This window comes from Entelurus aequoreus, linkage group LG11 (genome assembly GCF_033978785.1).
Source record: "Entelurus aequoreus isolate RoL-2023_Sb linkage group LG11, RoL_Eaeq_v1.1, whole genome shotgun sequence".
NCBI lineage: Eukaryota > Metazoa > Chordata > Actinopteri > Syngnathiformes > Syngnathidae > Entelurus > Entelurus aequoreus.
The window spans coordinates 17,530,823-17,546,811 of record NC_084741.1 but is presented as its reverse complement, the minus strand read 5'-3'; the positions used below and the strand labels follow the sequence as shown (position 1 = coordinate 17,546,811).

Genomic DNA, 15,989 nt, shown 5'->3' with positions numbered 1-15,989 from the left:
TAGGAAATACAATAGAGAAAGGCAAATACGTCAAAGTAAGTTAGCGAAAGAGAATATTAGGTTAGCAGTGGAAGATATATTAGGATTGAACTCAGAACACATAGGATATAAAGCAATACACATATTTAAAAAACACTGGGTTAAATAAAATAATATAAAGTAGGGATCCACCTCGGTCCACACTCCATTACAGTAGGTGGCGGTAATGCACACCAGAAGGTTGCTTGCCAACCGCCATAAAAACAAAATAATAATAAAAAGAAGAAATTAATTGCACTGAGTGGAGCGGATCACCACTCCAAGATGGCGGCCCTACGTCTCGTCAGCGCCAGTAGGTAGTAGCGCTCGATGCTGCGTCTACTTATAAGATGTCTATGCATACGTTCAGTCCCAGCCAATCAGATTGAAATACGGCGAAACATATCTCTTCGAACATAATAGTTAATTTTCTCCACATCTTTCCTGTTTGTCGTCGACCTATTCCCCACTTTAACCCGCTTTTATTATTTCCGGGTTACCGCGGTGGTGAATTATTACATTTGCACGACCGCGGTCACGCCCTCTGTGAAGTGGGAGGAGCAAGGAGTACATTGTACTAGAACATTGTTCTAGAACACTGCTATACACATTTTTTTGACCGTCAAGGAGGAGAACATGGCTTACGCGGGATACGGCGCCCCTAACCCCCACGGCGGTGGATTCCCAGGAATGGTAAGAAACAGCGCCACAAAGTCCTGCCCCGCAGTGTTCGTCAAGCTAGACGAGCCCACGAAAACAATTGTGGTTTATTTCTTGACGAACACAGGACTCACATTTTAAAGATACAATTCTTACCTGTTCAACTCCTCACCTAATTACCAACACATTACGTCACACCATTGCGTCAAAATACACCTGTGGCGTCAATACAGATTTATTTTTCTGCCTTTTTATTTGACACACCCTGCACGGTAAAATGGAGGAAGGGGACAGACATTTTAAAGTGTTGGCTAATTAAGGCAGTTTAAATAACAGGAAGGGGTTGAGTTGTTTACTTCCTTTACTGGAACTTTAACCGCTGAAAAGACTGAATATACAGTCGTGGTCAAAAGTTTACATACACTTGTAAAGAGCATAATGTCATGGCTGTCTTGAGTTTCCAATAATTTCTACAACTCTTATTTTTTTGGTGGCCAAACAGCTCCATTTTTGTTTCATCTGACCACAGAACGTTCCTCCAGAACAGGCCTGGGCAATTATTTTGACTCGGGGGGGCCACATTTAGAGAAAAAAATGCGTCTGGGGGTCGGTATATCTATTTTTAGGAACACTAATACAAAACCTCACAATAACGTCTGATTGAATGCTAAAAACGTCATGACAGACCGCCTTAAAAAACGTAATGGAATTTTAAAATTTTCTATGAAGGATAAAACACTGAATATTGACAAAATATGAATGTCACACCCCCTTTCGATTTATATATTTTACAATCAAGTGAAACGCAACAAAAATGCAACAAACAGTGAAATATGAATGCGAAGGGTACACAATAAACCCACCTACAATCTGATATATCTGATATATCACTAAGCTTTAGAACTTTGTTGCGAAAATCTCCTACTGCGTCTGTGGAAACGCTTCCCACCCACACTGCTTGGTGCCTCGTCTGAGCTGCTGTGACGTAGATTACCATAGCAACTAATTAGATGACCATAGTAACTAATTAGATGACCATAGTAACTAATTAGATTACCATAATAACTAGTATATCATCCAAAAGCGCAGATTCCAACCATTGAAAGACTTAGTATGGTTGAAGACTTACGGTCATTAGAAAACATCACTGCACATCATAATGGCAGCTACACTTTCCATCTTAAAGATCTAAAAAAAATTATTTGGGAAAGTCCGGCGGGCCAGATTGAAAAACTTAACGGGCCGCATGTGTTAATTTGCCCAGGTCTGCTCCAGAAAGTCTTACTTTTGTCCATGTGATGTCAGATGAAACAAAAATTTAGCCGTTTGGCCACAATACCCAGCAATATGTTTGGAGGAGAAAAGGCGAGGCCTTTAATCACAGGAACACCAGACCTACCGTCAAGCATGGTGGTGGTAGTATTATGCTCTGGGCCTGTTTTGCTGCCAACGGAACTGGTGCTTTACAGAGTAAATGGGACAATGAAAAAGGAGGATTACCTCCAAATTCTTCAGGACAACCTAAGCCCGGAGGTTGGGTCTTGGGCGCAGTTGGGTGTTCCAACAGGACAACGACCCCAGACACACGTCAAAAATGGTAAAGGAATGGCTAAATCAGGCTAAAATGAAGGTTTTAGAATGGCCTTCCCAAAGTCCTGACTTAAACGTGTGGACAATGCTGAAGAAACAAGTCCATGTCAGAAAACCAACAAATTTAGCTGAACTGCACCAATTTTGTCAAGAGGCGTGGTCAAAAATTCAAGCAGAAGCTTGTGGATGGCTACCAAAAGCGCCTTATTGCAGTGAAACTTGCCAAGGGACATGTAAGCAAATATTAACATTGCTGTATGTATACTTTTGACTCAGCAGATTTGCTCACATTTTCAGTAGACCCATAATAAATTCATAAAAGAACCTAACTTCATAAAGATTTTTTGTGGCCAACAAGTATGTGCTCCAATCACTCAATCACAAAAAAATAGAACGCCATTCCTACCGTCAAGCATGGTGGTGGTAGTATTATGCTCTGGGCCTGTTTTGCTGCCAATGGAACTGGTGCTTTAAATGGGACAATGAAAAAGGAGGATTACCTCCAAATTCTTCAGGACAACCTAAACTCATCAGCCCGGAGGTTGGGTCTTGGGCGCAGTTGGGTGTTCCAACAGGACAATGACCCCAAACACACGTCAAAAGTGGTAAAGGAATGGCTAAATCAGGCTAGAATGAAGGTTTTAGAATGGCCTCCCCAAAGTCCTGACTTAAACGTGTGGACAATGCTGAAGAAACAAGTCCATGTCAGAAAACCAAGAAATTTAGCTGAACTGCACCAATTTTGTCAAGAGGCTTGGTCAAAAATTCAAGCAGAAGCTTGTGGATGGCTACCAAAAGCGCCTTATTGCAGTGAAACTTGCCAAGGGACATGTAAGCAAATATTAACATTGCTGTATGTATACTTTTGACCCAGCAGATTTGCTCACATTTTCAGTAGACCCATAATAATTTCATAAAAGAACCTAACTTCATAAAGATTTTTTGTGGCCAACAAGTATGTGCTCCAATCACTCTACCACAAAAAAATAAGAGTTGTAGAAATGATTGGAAACTCAAGACAGCCATGACATTATGTTCTTTACAAGTGTATGCAAACTTTTGACCACGACTGTATATTATTTTGCACATCCCGTACCCAAAATGTATTCTGTTTTACATTAGCCAGCACTGGTTCCAAAAACGGGCAGTTACCGATCATTTATAAGCCTTGCTCATTCCTGTACAGGTACCGTATTTTCCGGACCATAGGGCGCACCGGCTTATAAAGCGCACTGTCGATGAATGGTCTATTTTTTAATCTTTTTTCATATATTAGGCGCACCGGATTATAGGGTGCAATAAAGGAGTCATATTATTTATTTATTTTTCTAAATGTAAAACAATTCCTTGTGGTGTACGTCAGTGGTCCCCAACCTTTTTTGCACCACGGACCGGTTTAATGTAGGCGTTATTTTCACTTATTACTTTCCACTTGTGCCAGATAAATACAGCAAAAATAAGTGCATGAAAAATACATGTCACTATAACGCTGAAATAGTGGGAGCTTGCTTCTTTGCAATGAGATGCAGATGGAAATCAGCCTTCGGCTACAATCTGTCACATTTGTATTTGATATGTTCACGAATTTGCATTGTATTATGTCACACAGGTATAACAAATTAACAAATATAAGAACTTCCTATGAGGAGTTTTATTATACATCTATAAACAAGCTTATTGGTGTGTCTAGTGGGACAGGCCAAAATTAGGTTGGAGAAAAAGCAGTCCTTTATAAATTATTTCATGTTTCTCTGCGGTCTGGTAGCGAATGCGTCACGGACCGGTACATAACATGGTGTACATAACATGTAATGGTGGTTCTTTGGTCAAAACGTTGCATAGATGATGTTTTACAGATTATCTTCAAACCGCTTTATCTGACAGTCTCTTCAGGATGCGCCGTTTTGTGGGCGGTCTTATTTACGTGGCTCACCTTCGACAGCGTCTTCTCCCCGTTATCTTTGTTGTAGCGGTGTAGCGTGCAAGGACGGGAGTGGAAGAAGTGTCAAAAGATGGAGCTAACTGTTTTAATGACATTCAGACTTTACTTCAATCAATAACGCAGCAGCATCTCCTCATCCGGAAACAACACCGGAAATGTATCCCGTGAAAAACCGTCCGACCGGAACTCTCTAATAACTAAATTTCCTTGGGTGAATAATGTACACTCACTACACTGGTATGTTTTAGCGCTTTCATGGCGAGTTTACTGACATATTACACTACTTTATGTTAGAAATGTCAACAGTGGAGGATGAATGTCGCATAACAAGAAGAGCGAGAAAAAGAAGAAGCTTATCACTACGGGGTCGGCACGGACTACAAAGGTGGACGCGCGCAATTTTTATGAATTTATGCAGATCCCAAATACAGATCAGAAGGTACCAGACGAGTCATACCAAAGACTATAAAAATGGGACCCATTACCTCCCTGCTTGGCACTCAGCCTCAAGGGTTGGAATTGGGGGTTATATCACCAAAAATGATTCCCGGGCGCGGCCACCGCTGGTGCTCACTGCTCCCCTCACCTCCCAGGGGGTGATCAAGGGTGATGGGTCAAATGCAAAGAATAATTTCGCCACACCTAATGTGTGTGTGTGACAATCATTGGTACTTTAACTTTAACCTTTAAGAAGGTAAGAGAAGTTGCTTTTGCACAATATTGCGAAACAAAACGCCAGATAATGTCTTACCTTATACACACACCATAATAATACTCCTATGTTTAATGCGCAGACAATCCATCAAGCGGTGTGGCTTCATTGATTACCAAAGTCGTACTAAAACATTTTGATAGATTTTTGAGCGCCGTGTGTAATGTTCTATATTTTCAATGGAACATATAATATGTTGGTGTTGTTTACTTGAGACCCATCATAATGCAGCCTACACATAACTCTTATGTTTGACTGCCATCTACTGGTCACAGTTATCATTACACCATGTACCAAATAAAATTGCTTCAAGGTGGGTAAGCGCAACCAAACTTATTCCTTACATTAGGCGCACCGGGTTATAAGGCGCACTGTCGAGTTTTGAGGGAAAAAAGGATTTTAAGTGCGCCTTATAGTCCAGTAATCATTTACCATTGTTTATTGATACTTAAAATCAAGTTTGTTTCGATGTTGACTAGAAATTAGAAATAAGTACTCGGTGAGATTGTGAGTTTTTTCCATGTTTCAGACAGAATAAAATCATGCAAATGTTGATTTTGTGTTTCAGCAGCCGCAGCCGCAGCAGCAGCAGCAAGATCCACTCTACGGATACTTTGCAGCGGTGGCCGGGCAGGTGAGGTGACAGATGTTGCAGTTGGGCTGGACAATTAATGGAATTTTAATTTTCGATTCCGATTATGGCTTCTCACGATTATGAAAATATATTCATCTGTGAAAAAAAAACGATTAGTGCATGCAAATTCCGGAGCTTGTGAAAGAGATGAGGAGTAAATGAATGGGAAAAAGAGCACGTCTCCTAGAAGTTTGGGATGTCACCATGGTTACTACCGTATTTTCTGGACCATAGGGCGCACCGGATTATGAAGCGCACTGCCGATGAATGGTCTATTTTCGATCTTTTTTCATTATATAAGGCGCATCGGATTGTAAGGATCATTAAAGGAGTCATAATATTATTGATTTTTTTCTAAATGTAGAAGACTTCCCTGTGGTCTACATAACATGTAATGTTGTTTCTATGGTCAAAATGTTGCATGGATTATGTTTTACAGATCATCTTCAAGCCGGTCTTATTTACGTGGCTCACCTTCGGCAGCGTCTTCTCCCCGTCATCTTAGTTGTAGCGGTGTAGCGTGCAAGGACGGGAGTGGAAGAAGTGTCAAAAGATGGCGCGAACTGTTTTAATGACATTCAGACTTTACTTCAATCAATAACGGAGCAGCATCTCCTCATCCGGAAACAACAACAACACCGGAAAAGTGTACCGTGAAAAACCGTCCGACCGGAACTCTAATAACTAAAGTTCCTTGGGTGAATAATGTAAACTCACTACACCGGTATGTTTTAGCGCTTCCATGGCGAGTTTACTGACAGATATAAGTAAGAACTTTACACTACTTTATATTAGAAATGGCAACAGTGGAGGATGAATGTCCCATAACAAGAAGATAGAGAAAAAGACGAAGTTTAACGACTACGGGGTCGGCACGGACTACAAAGGCGGATGCGCATAATTTTTCAGGATTTATACCAGGGGTGTCAAACATACGGCCCGCGGGCCGGAACCGGCCCCCAAGGAGGTTCGATCAGGCCCGCAGGATAATTTGAAAGTGGAAAAAATGCATAAAAGACATGGAATTAATATTTTTAATTCGCTGCAATTCATGGATTATCCGCTAAGGGGCGCACTCTTTCCATCAGAGTAGAAGACAAGCCGCATCACTGAGACAGACTGAAAACAGCAGACGGTATCAATGCGCCACCTGCTGCTTGTTACGACGTTGTTAATACCTTGGTCTCTACCTCTCCGCTACACCCTCATTAGCCAAAATGTCGTTATCCAAACGGAGAAAAGTAGATAAGGAGTGTAGAATTTTCAAAGAAAAATGGACCACGTCCTATTTATTTACAGAGATGCACGGAAAACCTTCGTGCTTGGTGTGTTTGCAACAAGTTTCGGTATTGAAGGAATATAATATTCGACGCCACTACGAGACTCATCACAGCGAAAAATATGACGGCTTGCAAGGACAACTGAGAAGAGATAAGATTAACGAATTGCTGGCGGGTCTGAGGAAACAGCAGTCAACTTTCATCCAGAGCCGAGAAGTCAGTGAAGCAGCGGTAAAAGCCAGCTACCTAATTGCTAGCGAAATAGCATTAGCATCGAAGCCGTATTCCGACGGTGACTTTGTTAAACGATGCATGATGAAGGCGGCTGAACTTGTATGTCCCGAGAAGCGACAAGCTTTTGCCAATATTAGCCTGACGAGGAATACTATAGCAGAGAGGATTTCGGAACTATCGGCAGATTTAGACAGTCAATTGAAACAGAGAGTCAAGTCATTTATTGCATTTTCCGTGGCAATTGACGAGAGCACTGACATCACAGACGTGGCCCAACTGGCCATATTTATTCGAGGAGTTGATGAGACATTGACTGTTACTGAAGAGTTTCTTGAGTTGGTGCCAATGATGGACACCACAACAGCCGAGGACAAATTAACAGCCCTGGCTGCTAAAATTTTGTGCATGTTTGGGACAACCTACCTTTGTGAACAAATTTTCTCAGTGATGAATATCAATAAAGCAAAAATGCGTTTAAGGCTCACAAACAAGCACTTAAATGACATTCTGAAAGTGACAGCTAGTCAGGACATGACACCTGGTGTTGATGCATTACAGGCCAAAAGATGCCAAGTTTCAGGAACAAATACAAGTCCAGACTAGACTAACACCTTTAAAATGCTGCCTTAGATACTGTTTGCATTGAAAGAATACAGCTCTGTGAAGATGAATCCTTACTGTGGTGATTTAAAAAATGTGCACTTTAATGTTAGTCAGCAGCTTCAAAACAAAAGTTGTGTGATGGAATTCTACTGTTCATACAACTCCATAAATTTTCTGTATGTGTATGTATGTTTCATGTATGAAGTTTACAGATTTACAGGACAGGCGAACACTTTCTTCATTACACATTTAAAATCACTCTCCTTAGTTTGTAAGGTGTGCAGGGATTACATTTAGATTTTATATGCGTATGTGTAAGTGGTTTAAAAATTCCTTTCTTTAAAAGTCTCATTTAATCTTAAAGTGCATTACTATATTTTTCAGTACCAATTAAAGTTTTGTGCCTTTGTACAATCAGTGGGATCAGTTGCAATGCATATTTGTGAATGATAAAAGTAAATTGCACATTTGTCTAAGGAAATATGAGGTGTTTCATGAAATGTTTTGTAAAAGGATAGTTAATTAAATTTCAATATGTTCCTAATGTTCTTGTGCTTCTTTACACCAAAACAAAGGAAAGACATGATATTTTGGTTATTTATAGCAGAGTATGGTATAATTTTAATGGTCCGGCCCACTTGACATCTCTCTAGGCCGTATGTGGCCCACGATGCGAAATGAGTTTGACACCCCTGATTTATACAGATCCCAAATACAGACCAGCAGGTACCAGAAGGTAAGAAAAGTTGCTTTTGCATAATATTGCGAAACAAAACACCAGATAATGTCTGACCTTATACACACACCATAATAATACTCCGATGTTTAATGCGCCGACAATCCTTCAAGCGGTGTGGCTTCATAGCTTACCAAAGTCGTACTAAAACATTTTGATAGATTTTTGAGCGCCGTGTGTAATGTTCTATATTTTCAATGGAACATATAAAATGTTGCTGTTGTTTACTTGAGTCATATTGCCATCATAGTGCAGCCTACACTTATCTCTTATGTTTGATTGCCATCTACTGGTCACACTTATCATTACACCATGTACCAAATAAAATAGCTTCGAGGTGGGTAAGCTCAACCAAACTTATTCTTTGCATTAGGCGCACTGTCGAGTTTTGAGGAAAAAAAGGATTTTAGATGGCAGTCAAACATAAGAGATACAACAAAGATGACGCGAGAAGACGCTGCCGAAGGTGAGCCACTTAACTGTTTTTTTATTTAGTCTTTATTTAACCTGGTAAAATCCCATTGAGATCAAAGATCTCTTTTCCAAGGGAGACCTGGCCAAGAGGGCAGCAGCAAGGTCACATTAAAAACAGTAACCAACACATAAAACATCAAATTTACAACACTAAAACTTGCTCACATGACACATGTGCATACAGACAAGGTAGACTGCAGTCCTTTCACAGAAGATTTAAACTCATTTAATGTAACAAGGGTTTGAAGTTGAAGATTCGATTTTATGTTATTCCAAGCCTTCGGTGCTGAAAACCTAAATGCCTTCCTGCCCAGTTCAGTTCTTACTTTGGGGACGACAAATTGCAGAACATTCATTGAACGTAGATTGTGACTTCCTTGTTTCTTTTTTAAAAGACAAGATGGATAAGATGGAGTGATACCCAGAATGGTTTTGTAGATGAACACATACCAATGATTGAGGGGTCGAGCACATAAAGATAACCAGTTAACCATTGAGTATAACACACAATGGTGAGTAGGGGGAGCGCAGTTGGTGATGAATCTCAGTGCACCGTGGTACACACTATCCAGCTTGTGGAGACAACCAGCAGTAGCATTCATGTACAACACATCTCCATAGTCAATAACAGGTAAAAAGGTTGTTTCCACCAATTTCTGTTTCACAGTAAAAGAAAAGCTTGTTTCTATAATAAAATCCCAGTAAAAGTTTCAGTTTTTTTACAACATACTGAATGTGCTCCTTAAAACTCAAGTGGTCACCAATAAGTAAATAAGAGCGCCCACAAAACGGCGCATCCGGAAGCGACTTGAAGACAATCTGTAAAACATCATCTATGCAACATTTTGACCAAAGAACCACCATTACATGTTATGTACACCACAAGGAAGTGTTTTACGTTTAGAAAAAAATTATAATAATATGATTCTTTCAATGGGCTCTATAATCCGGGGCACCTTTATATATAGAAAAAAGATCTATGGTCTGGAACATACGGTAATCGTGCTTACAGTTTCAATCAAAATACTCGTGATGATTATTTTTGCCGGCCCTTCGCGGCATGATGAGTTCCAGTAGCACTATTAGTCTTTACATTGTGCATGTCCCTCCTTCAGGACGGCCAGATCTCGCCAGAGGAGCTGCAGCAGTGCCTCACTCAGTCTGGCATCTCCGGCGGTTACAAACGTAACACAGCAGATGCCGTCGCGCACTTTGGCCAAACACGAGCTGACTTTTGTCGTTTTTCTCTCCAACAGCCTTCAACCTGGACACCTGCAGACTGATGATCAACATGCTGGACGTATCCTTCTCCCGCCTCGCGTAAAGACTCTTTTCAGATAGAAAGGCTCCTTGACTGGAGGGTCTCAGAGAGACATGTCCGGCTCCATGGGCTTCACCGAGTTCAGGGATCTGTGGCAGGCGCTCAATGGCTGGAAATCCAGCTTTGTGTCGTATGACCGCGACCGGAGTGGCACGGTGGAGGGCAATGAGATGCAGCAGGCCATCACCTCCATGGGTAATTATTTGTCACAACACTAGATCAGGGCTGCCCCGACCCTTTTGCCTCCTAGTGCCAAAGTGTGAAACATAGATCGCCTAAATGTAAATAATAAATTTCCTTTAAAGGGGAACTGCTCTTTTTTATTGGAATCACCTAAAATCATCAGCACGGACGTTGGGTCTTGGGCGCAGTTGGGTGTTCCAACAGGACAATGACCCCAAACTAGGGCTGGGCGATATATCGATATAGGCGATATATCGCGGGTTTGTCTCTGTGCGATATAGAAAATTACTATATCGTGATATTCGAGTATACGTTCTCACGCAGTTGCTTTTAGCTGCTGGCATTACACTACAGCAGTGGTTCTTAACCTTGTTGAAGGTACCGAACCCCACCAGTTTCGTATGCGCATTCACCGAACCCTTCTTTAGTGAAAAAAAAAAAAGTTGTTTTCTTTAAATTCAAGACAAAGTTACCGTAATTTCCGGACTATAAGCCGCACCTGACTATAAGCCGCACCAGCTAAATTTAGGGGAAAATACAGATTGCTCCATATATAAGCCGCACCCGACTATAAGCCGCAGGGTTTTGATGTGTAATTACCGTAGTATATAGGGGTTCCTGCTACCACGGAGGGGATTGTCGGGACAGAGATGACTGTTTGGGAACGCAAAGCGTCCCATTTATTAACAATAAATCTTTCAATCATTCAATCAAACTTTCACATCTTTGACATGGCGAACAGCATTTGTGCAGAGTACAAATAATACAACGGTGCAAAGTAATACAAAGGGCTCGCCTGTACGTTATCAAAATAACCAGCATACCGGTATATGAAAAGTCAGTCTTTAATCATTGTGTCATCGTCTTCCTCCTGCATACTAAAACCACCGAAATCCTCTTCGTCGGTGTCGGAGAAGAACAGGCCGTAAATAAGCCGCACCCTTGTATAAGCCGCAGGGACCAGAACGAGGGGAAAAAGTAGCGGCTTATAGTCCGGAAATTACGGTATATGTTTTTGGTAACACTTTAGTATGGAGAACATATTCTAAGTAACAAAGACTTAATTTAGAGTTATTTGGACACTAGGGGAACATATTCTAAGTAATAAAGACTTAATTTAGAGTTATTTGGACACTAGGGGAACATATTCTAAGTAATAAAGACTTAATTTAGAGTTATTTGGACACTAGGGGAACATATTCTAAGTAATAAAGACTTAATTTAGAGTTATTTGGTTAGGGTTAGAGGGTTAGGCTTATAATAAGGCCATGCCGAATAAGGCATTAATAAGTACTTAATAATGACTAGTTAAGAGCCAATATGTTACTAATTTGCATGTTAATAAGCAACTAATTAATGGTGAATATGTTCCCCATACTAAAGTGTTACCATGTTTTTTTTACTGGTGCACAAAATGAACCGTGCACGAACATCACCTTGTTCAAACAACAAAACCAACAGTGCATAAACTCACAACAAATTACACACCTGCAAATCAGTCTGACTTCTGCTGTTGCCGTATCCGTAATACGCCGATAGGGAGAAGTTTGTATTTACATGATGAGTCGGGTGTGTTTTGACCCCTGAGCCCGACTCACCGAACCCCTAGGGTTCGATCGAACCCAGGTTAGGAACCACTGCACTACAGGCTCTCCTCGCTTTTCCTGTGTCTCCTTCTCACAGACCAGCGCACCTTCTTACATACGTCACATACTGTCACGACATACGTCACATACGTATACGCCCTCGCGCAGCAAAGAGGTAGCAGCATGGGTAACGTTAGCTGTGATGCTAGCGCAGCCGTGCGAGTGGTAATACGAGAGAGAGAAGGTGCGAATCTGGTAACAAATGAAGGAATATTAATTCCCCCAAAAAACAGCAGTGGGTCCATCGTCTGGCGGTGGTTTTGCTTCAAGTGGGAATATGTCAAACAGACTACCCTAATTTGTCAAGTGTGGGGCAAAAGCGTTGCTATAAAAAGTAGCATTACTGCTAATTTGTAGCATCATTTGAAAAGTCACCTGCTAGAGAATGAAGAGTGCTTACTCCGCATGTCAACATCTCCGTTCGGTGACACACCATCAAAATGCCGAGGCAAACATTTCCAGATCAACACCGTATGAAAAAAATTGTAATTTTTTTAGTTGTGATTTCCCTCTCTGCATGAAAGTTTTAAAGTAGCATATATTTATGCAATATGAAGAAGAATGTTTTAATGTAGACACATAGAATCATCATACTGCTGTGATTATATGCATCAAGTGTTCATTCAAGGCTAAGGCAAAATATCGAGATATATATCGTGTATCGTGACATGGCCTTAAAATATCGCGATATTAAAAAAAGGCCATATCGCCCAGCCCTACCCCAAACACACGTCAAAAGTGGTAAAGGAATGGCTAAATCAGGCTAAAATGAAGGTTTTAGAATGGCCTTCCCAAAGTCCTGACTTAAACGTGTGGACAATGCTGAAGAAACAAGTCCATGTCAGAAAACCAACAAATTTAGCTGAACTGCACCAATTTTGTCAAGAGGAGTGGTCAAAAATTCAACCAGAAACTTGCCAGAAGCTTGTGGATGGCTACCAAAAGCGCCTTATTGCAGTGAAACTTGCCAAGGGACATGTAAGCAAATATTAACATTGCTGTATGTATACTTTTGACCAAGCAGATTTGCTCACATTTTCAGTAGACCCATAATAAATTCATAAAAGAACCAAACTTCATGAATGTTTTTTGTGACCAACAAGTATGTGCTCCAATCACTCTACAGTGTTTCCCATAAACTGCCAAGATACCACCATGACATCATCGAGTAATTTGCATAATTTACTACAATGATGTGATTTTCTCTAAAAAGGCTCAAAAAATATATACTTACTAATTAATAACAGTTTTGTTTTAAACGTCCATCCATCCATCCATTTTACAATATAATTACAACACTTTATGTACATATTCATATACAGATTTGAACAATAAGTTATTCACTGAAATATATTTATTAATTGTGGTTCTTACAAAAAATATATCTTATAAAATATAAAAGCTTAAATGTCTCTTAAAGCTCTGCCCCTTTTAATTAGTGCATACTAATAATTTAACTTAAGCCTACTACTACAACCATATTATTTACCAGCAACATAAAGTGAAACAGAGGCAGAGGTGTCCTGCCACAGTCAGTAACAAATAAACAGAAAACAGTAGTGGTGGTAGATAGACACAAAGCTTCATCAAACATCTGATCCACTGAACAAAAAGCTCCAAAAATCTTGAACTTTAGACTGCCATCAGTTTTACTCCCTACACTTAACCATGTGTTTCCTACTGCCTGCAGACTTTGCACCCTTTGTTATATACACATGTTGTGTTTCTAATATAAATACATTTAATAAAGTCAAATACAAATAAGGCAACAAGAGAAGTATCCTACACTTCTCTTTTGTAAAGTAAATCTGAACAGCCGATATGGGCATCTACATCAACTATATGATTTGCCTGAGAAGCTGGAGAGGACAATATATATATATATATATATATATATATATATATATATATATATATATTTTTTTTTTTTTTTTTAATTTTATTTGTGGCGGATGTAATTCTTTCGTGGCGGGCCGCCACAAATAAATGAATGTGTGGGAAACACTGATAAATGTACGTTATATGAGGCATAAATAACCAACTGAGAAGGTGCCTGGTATGTTAACGTAACATATTATGGTAAGAGTCATTCAAATAACTATAACATATAGAACATGCTATACGTTTACCAAACAATCTGTCACTCCTAATCGCTAAATCCCATGAAATCTTATACATCTAGTCTCTTACGTGAATGAGCTAAATAATATTATTTGATATTTTACGCTAATGTGTTAATAATTTCACACATAAGCCGCTCCTGAGTATAAGTCGCACTCCCGGCCAAACTATGAAAAAAACTGCGACTTATAGTCCGAAAAATACGGTAAACACGCTGCAGGCCTGCTTGTATCGGTAGCTTATGTCGGACATTTTACATGCAGGCCGATTTATCACCCATACTTGTTTTACTGCTGATATCGGACCGATACCCGATATCAATATGTTTAAAAGAAGTCAGTATGAGTATGTCTTCAATGTGGGGAGCCACACATGACATGAAGGAGTACTCTGACCTCTCCTCGTTCTTCACGACGTGTGCGCAGGTTACAACATGAGCCCTCACGCCATGAACGCCATCATGAGGCGTTACAGCACCAACGGGAGGATCCCCTTTGACGATTTCGTGTGCTGTTTCGTCCGCCTGCGCGCTCTGACGGGTGAGTTGCACGGGGGGGAAAAAACAAACACATTTAATGTTTGAATTTGTGGTACAACACACGCACGCGTTTGCTTTCAGACCATTTCCGGCGCCGGGACACGTCTCATAACGGCAGCGCCTCATTTCAGTACGACGACGTGAGTGCACACAGCGTTTCCTCCGTGCTCGGACCGTAACCGTGACGACCTTTTCTACCTGTCCAGTTCATACAGGTGACGATGAGCATGTGAGGAAGGACGAGCCTTCCTGCGGTGTTTGTACGGTGGAACCGCCGACGTCTGCAACGCTCCTAAGACCTCAGCTTCTTTTTTTTTCTTTTTTTTCATGTCACCACTAAAGGGTATGGCAAGGACGGAAAAGTGTGATGGTAACCATAGAACAGGAAATTGAACTTAACTAGTATGGCTGCCCAGTACAATATTGATGAAATAATTATATACACTCATTTTTTAGCAAGCAGATGCTAACATGAATAGCATGTGTGATGGCCAACAATTAGCAGGAATATGATCAGAAATGAGTTTTTTTGAGTAATGACCTAAGCCAGGGGTCCCCAAACTACGCCACCGTCCAAAATCCGGCCTGCGGGAAGTCCAGAGTTGAAAAAAAAAAAGTTTTATATTAAAAAAAAATTTATCTGTTCTTTCTAATTCATTTTCTATCGCTTGTTACTCTCTGTGTCTCCTAGCCACTCAGGCAAATCATATTGTCTAAAAATGCATTTTCCCATTGATAGCATGACATCATCGCGCTCGGAATATATTAGGGCTGCAACTAACAACTAATTTGATAATCGATTACTCTGTCGATTATTACTTCGATTAATAATCGGATAAAAGAGACAAACTACATTTCTATCCTTTCCAGTATTTTATTGGAAAAAAACAATATACTGGCACCATACTTATTTTGATTATTGTTTCTCAGCTGTTTGTAAATGTCCCAGTTTATAAATAAAGGTACCGGTATATAAAAAAAAAAAAGTAGCCTCTGTGCATGCGCATAGCATAGATCCAACGAATCGATGACTAAATTAATCGCCAACTATTTTTATAATCGATTTAATCGATTAGTTGTTGCAGCCCTAATATATATATATATATATATATATATATATATATATATATATATATATATATATATATATATACACATTATAAATATACATACACACGTATGTATATATAAGTTAAAAGTTAAAGTACCAATGATTGTCACACACACACTAGGTGTGGTGAAATTTGTCCTCTGCATTTGACCCATCCCCTTGTTTACCCCCTGGGAGGTGAGGGGA

The 15,989-nt window shown here is 40.1% G+C and overlaps 1 protein-coding gene across 2 annotated transcripts; it reads left to right on the top strand.

Annotated features, from left to right (window-relative positions):
- The first annotated feature begins 392 nt into the window (after positions 1 to 392).
- Positions 393 to 15,800, top strand: LOC133659839 (sorcin-like). Of its 2 annotated transcripts, none has more exons than XM_062062628.1 (8): positions 393 to 711; positions 5,497 to 5,556; positions 9,999 to 10,068; positions 10,140 to 10,183; positions 10,252 to 10,399; positions 14,580 to 14,693; positions 14,774 to 14,832; positions 14,899 to 15,800. In XM_062062628.1, exons 1-8 carry the CDS (start codon positions 655 to 657, stop codon positions 14,923 to 14,925), a joined length of 579 nt encoding a protein of 192 aa, XP_061918612.1. In that variant the 5' UTR covers positions 393 to 654; the 3' UTR covers positions 14,926 to 15,800. The 2 variants fall into 2 exon arrangements, with proteins under 2 accessions (XP_061918612.1, XP_061918610.1); XM_062062626.1 differs by having other exon boundaries at positions 394 to 711; positions 5,491 to 5,556.
- The last annotated feature ends 189 nt before the right edge of the window (positions 15,801 to 15,989 follow it).

What these genes read in the sequence shown, in the direction of transcription:
- LOC133659839 (XM_062062626.1), top strand. Translation starts at nt 655, where the DNA reads ATGGCTTACGCGGGATACGGCGCCCCTAACCCCCACGGCGGTGGATTC. An exon ending in CATCTCCGGCGGTTACAAAC is followed by an intron (nt 10,069 to 10,139) that starts GTAACACAGCAG and finishes TCTCTCCAACAG; the next exon opens with CCTTCAACCTGGACACCTGC. An exon ending in CCTCATTTCAGTACGACGAC is followed by an intron (nt 14,833 to 14,898) that starts GTGAGTGCACAC and finishes CTACCTGTCCAG; the next exon opens with TTCATACAGGTGACGATGAG.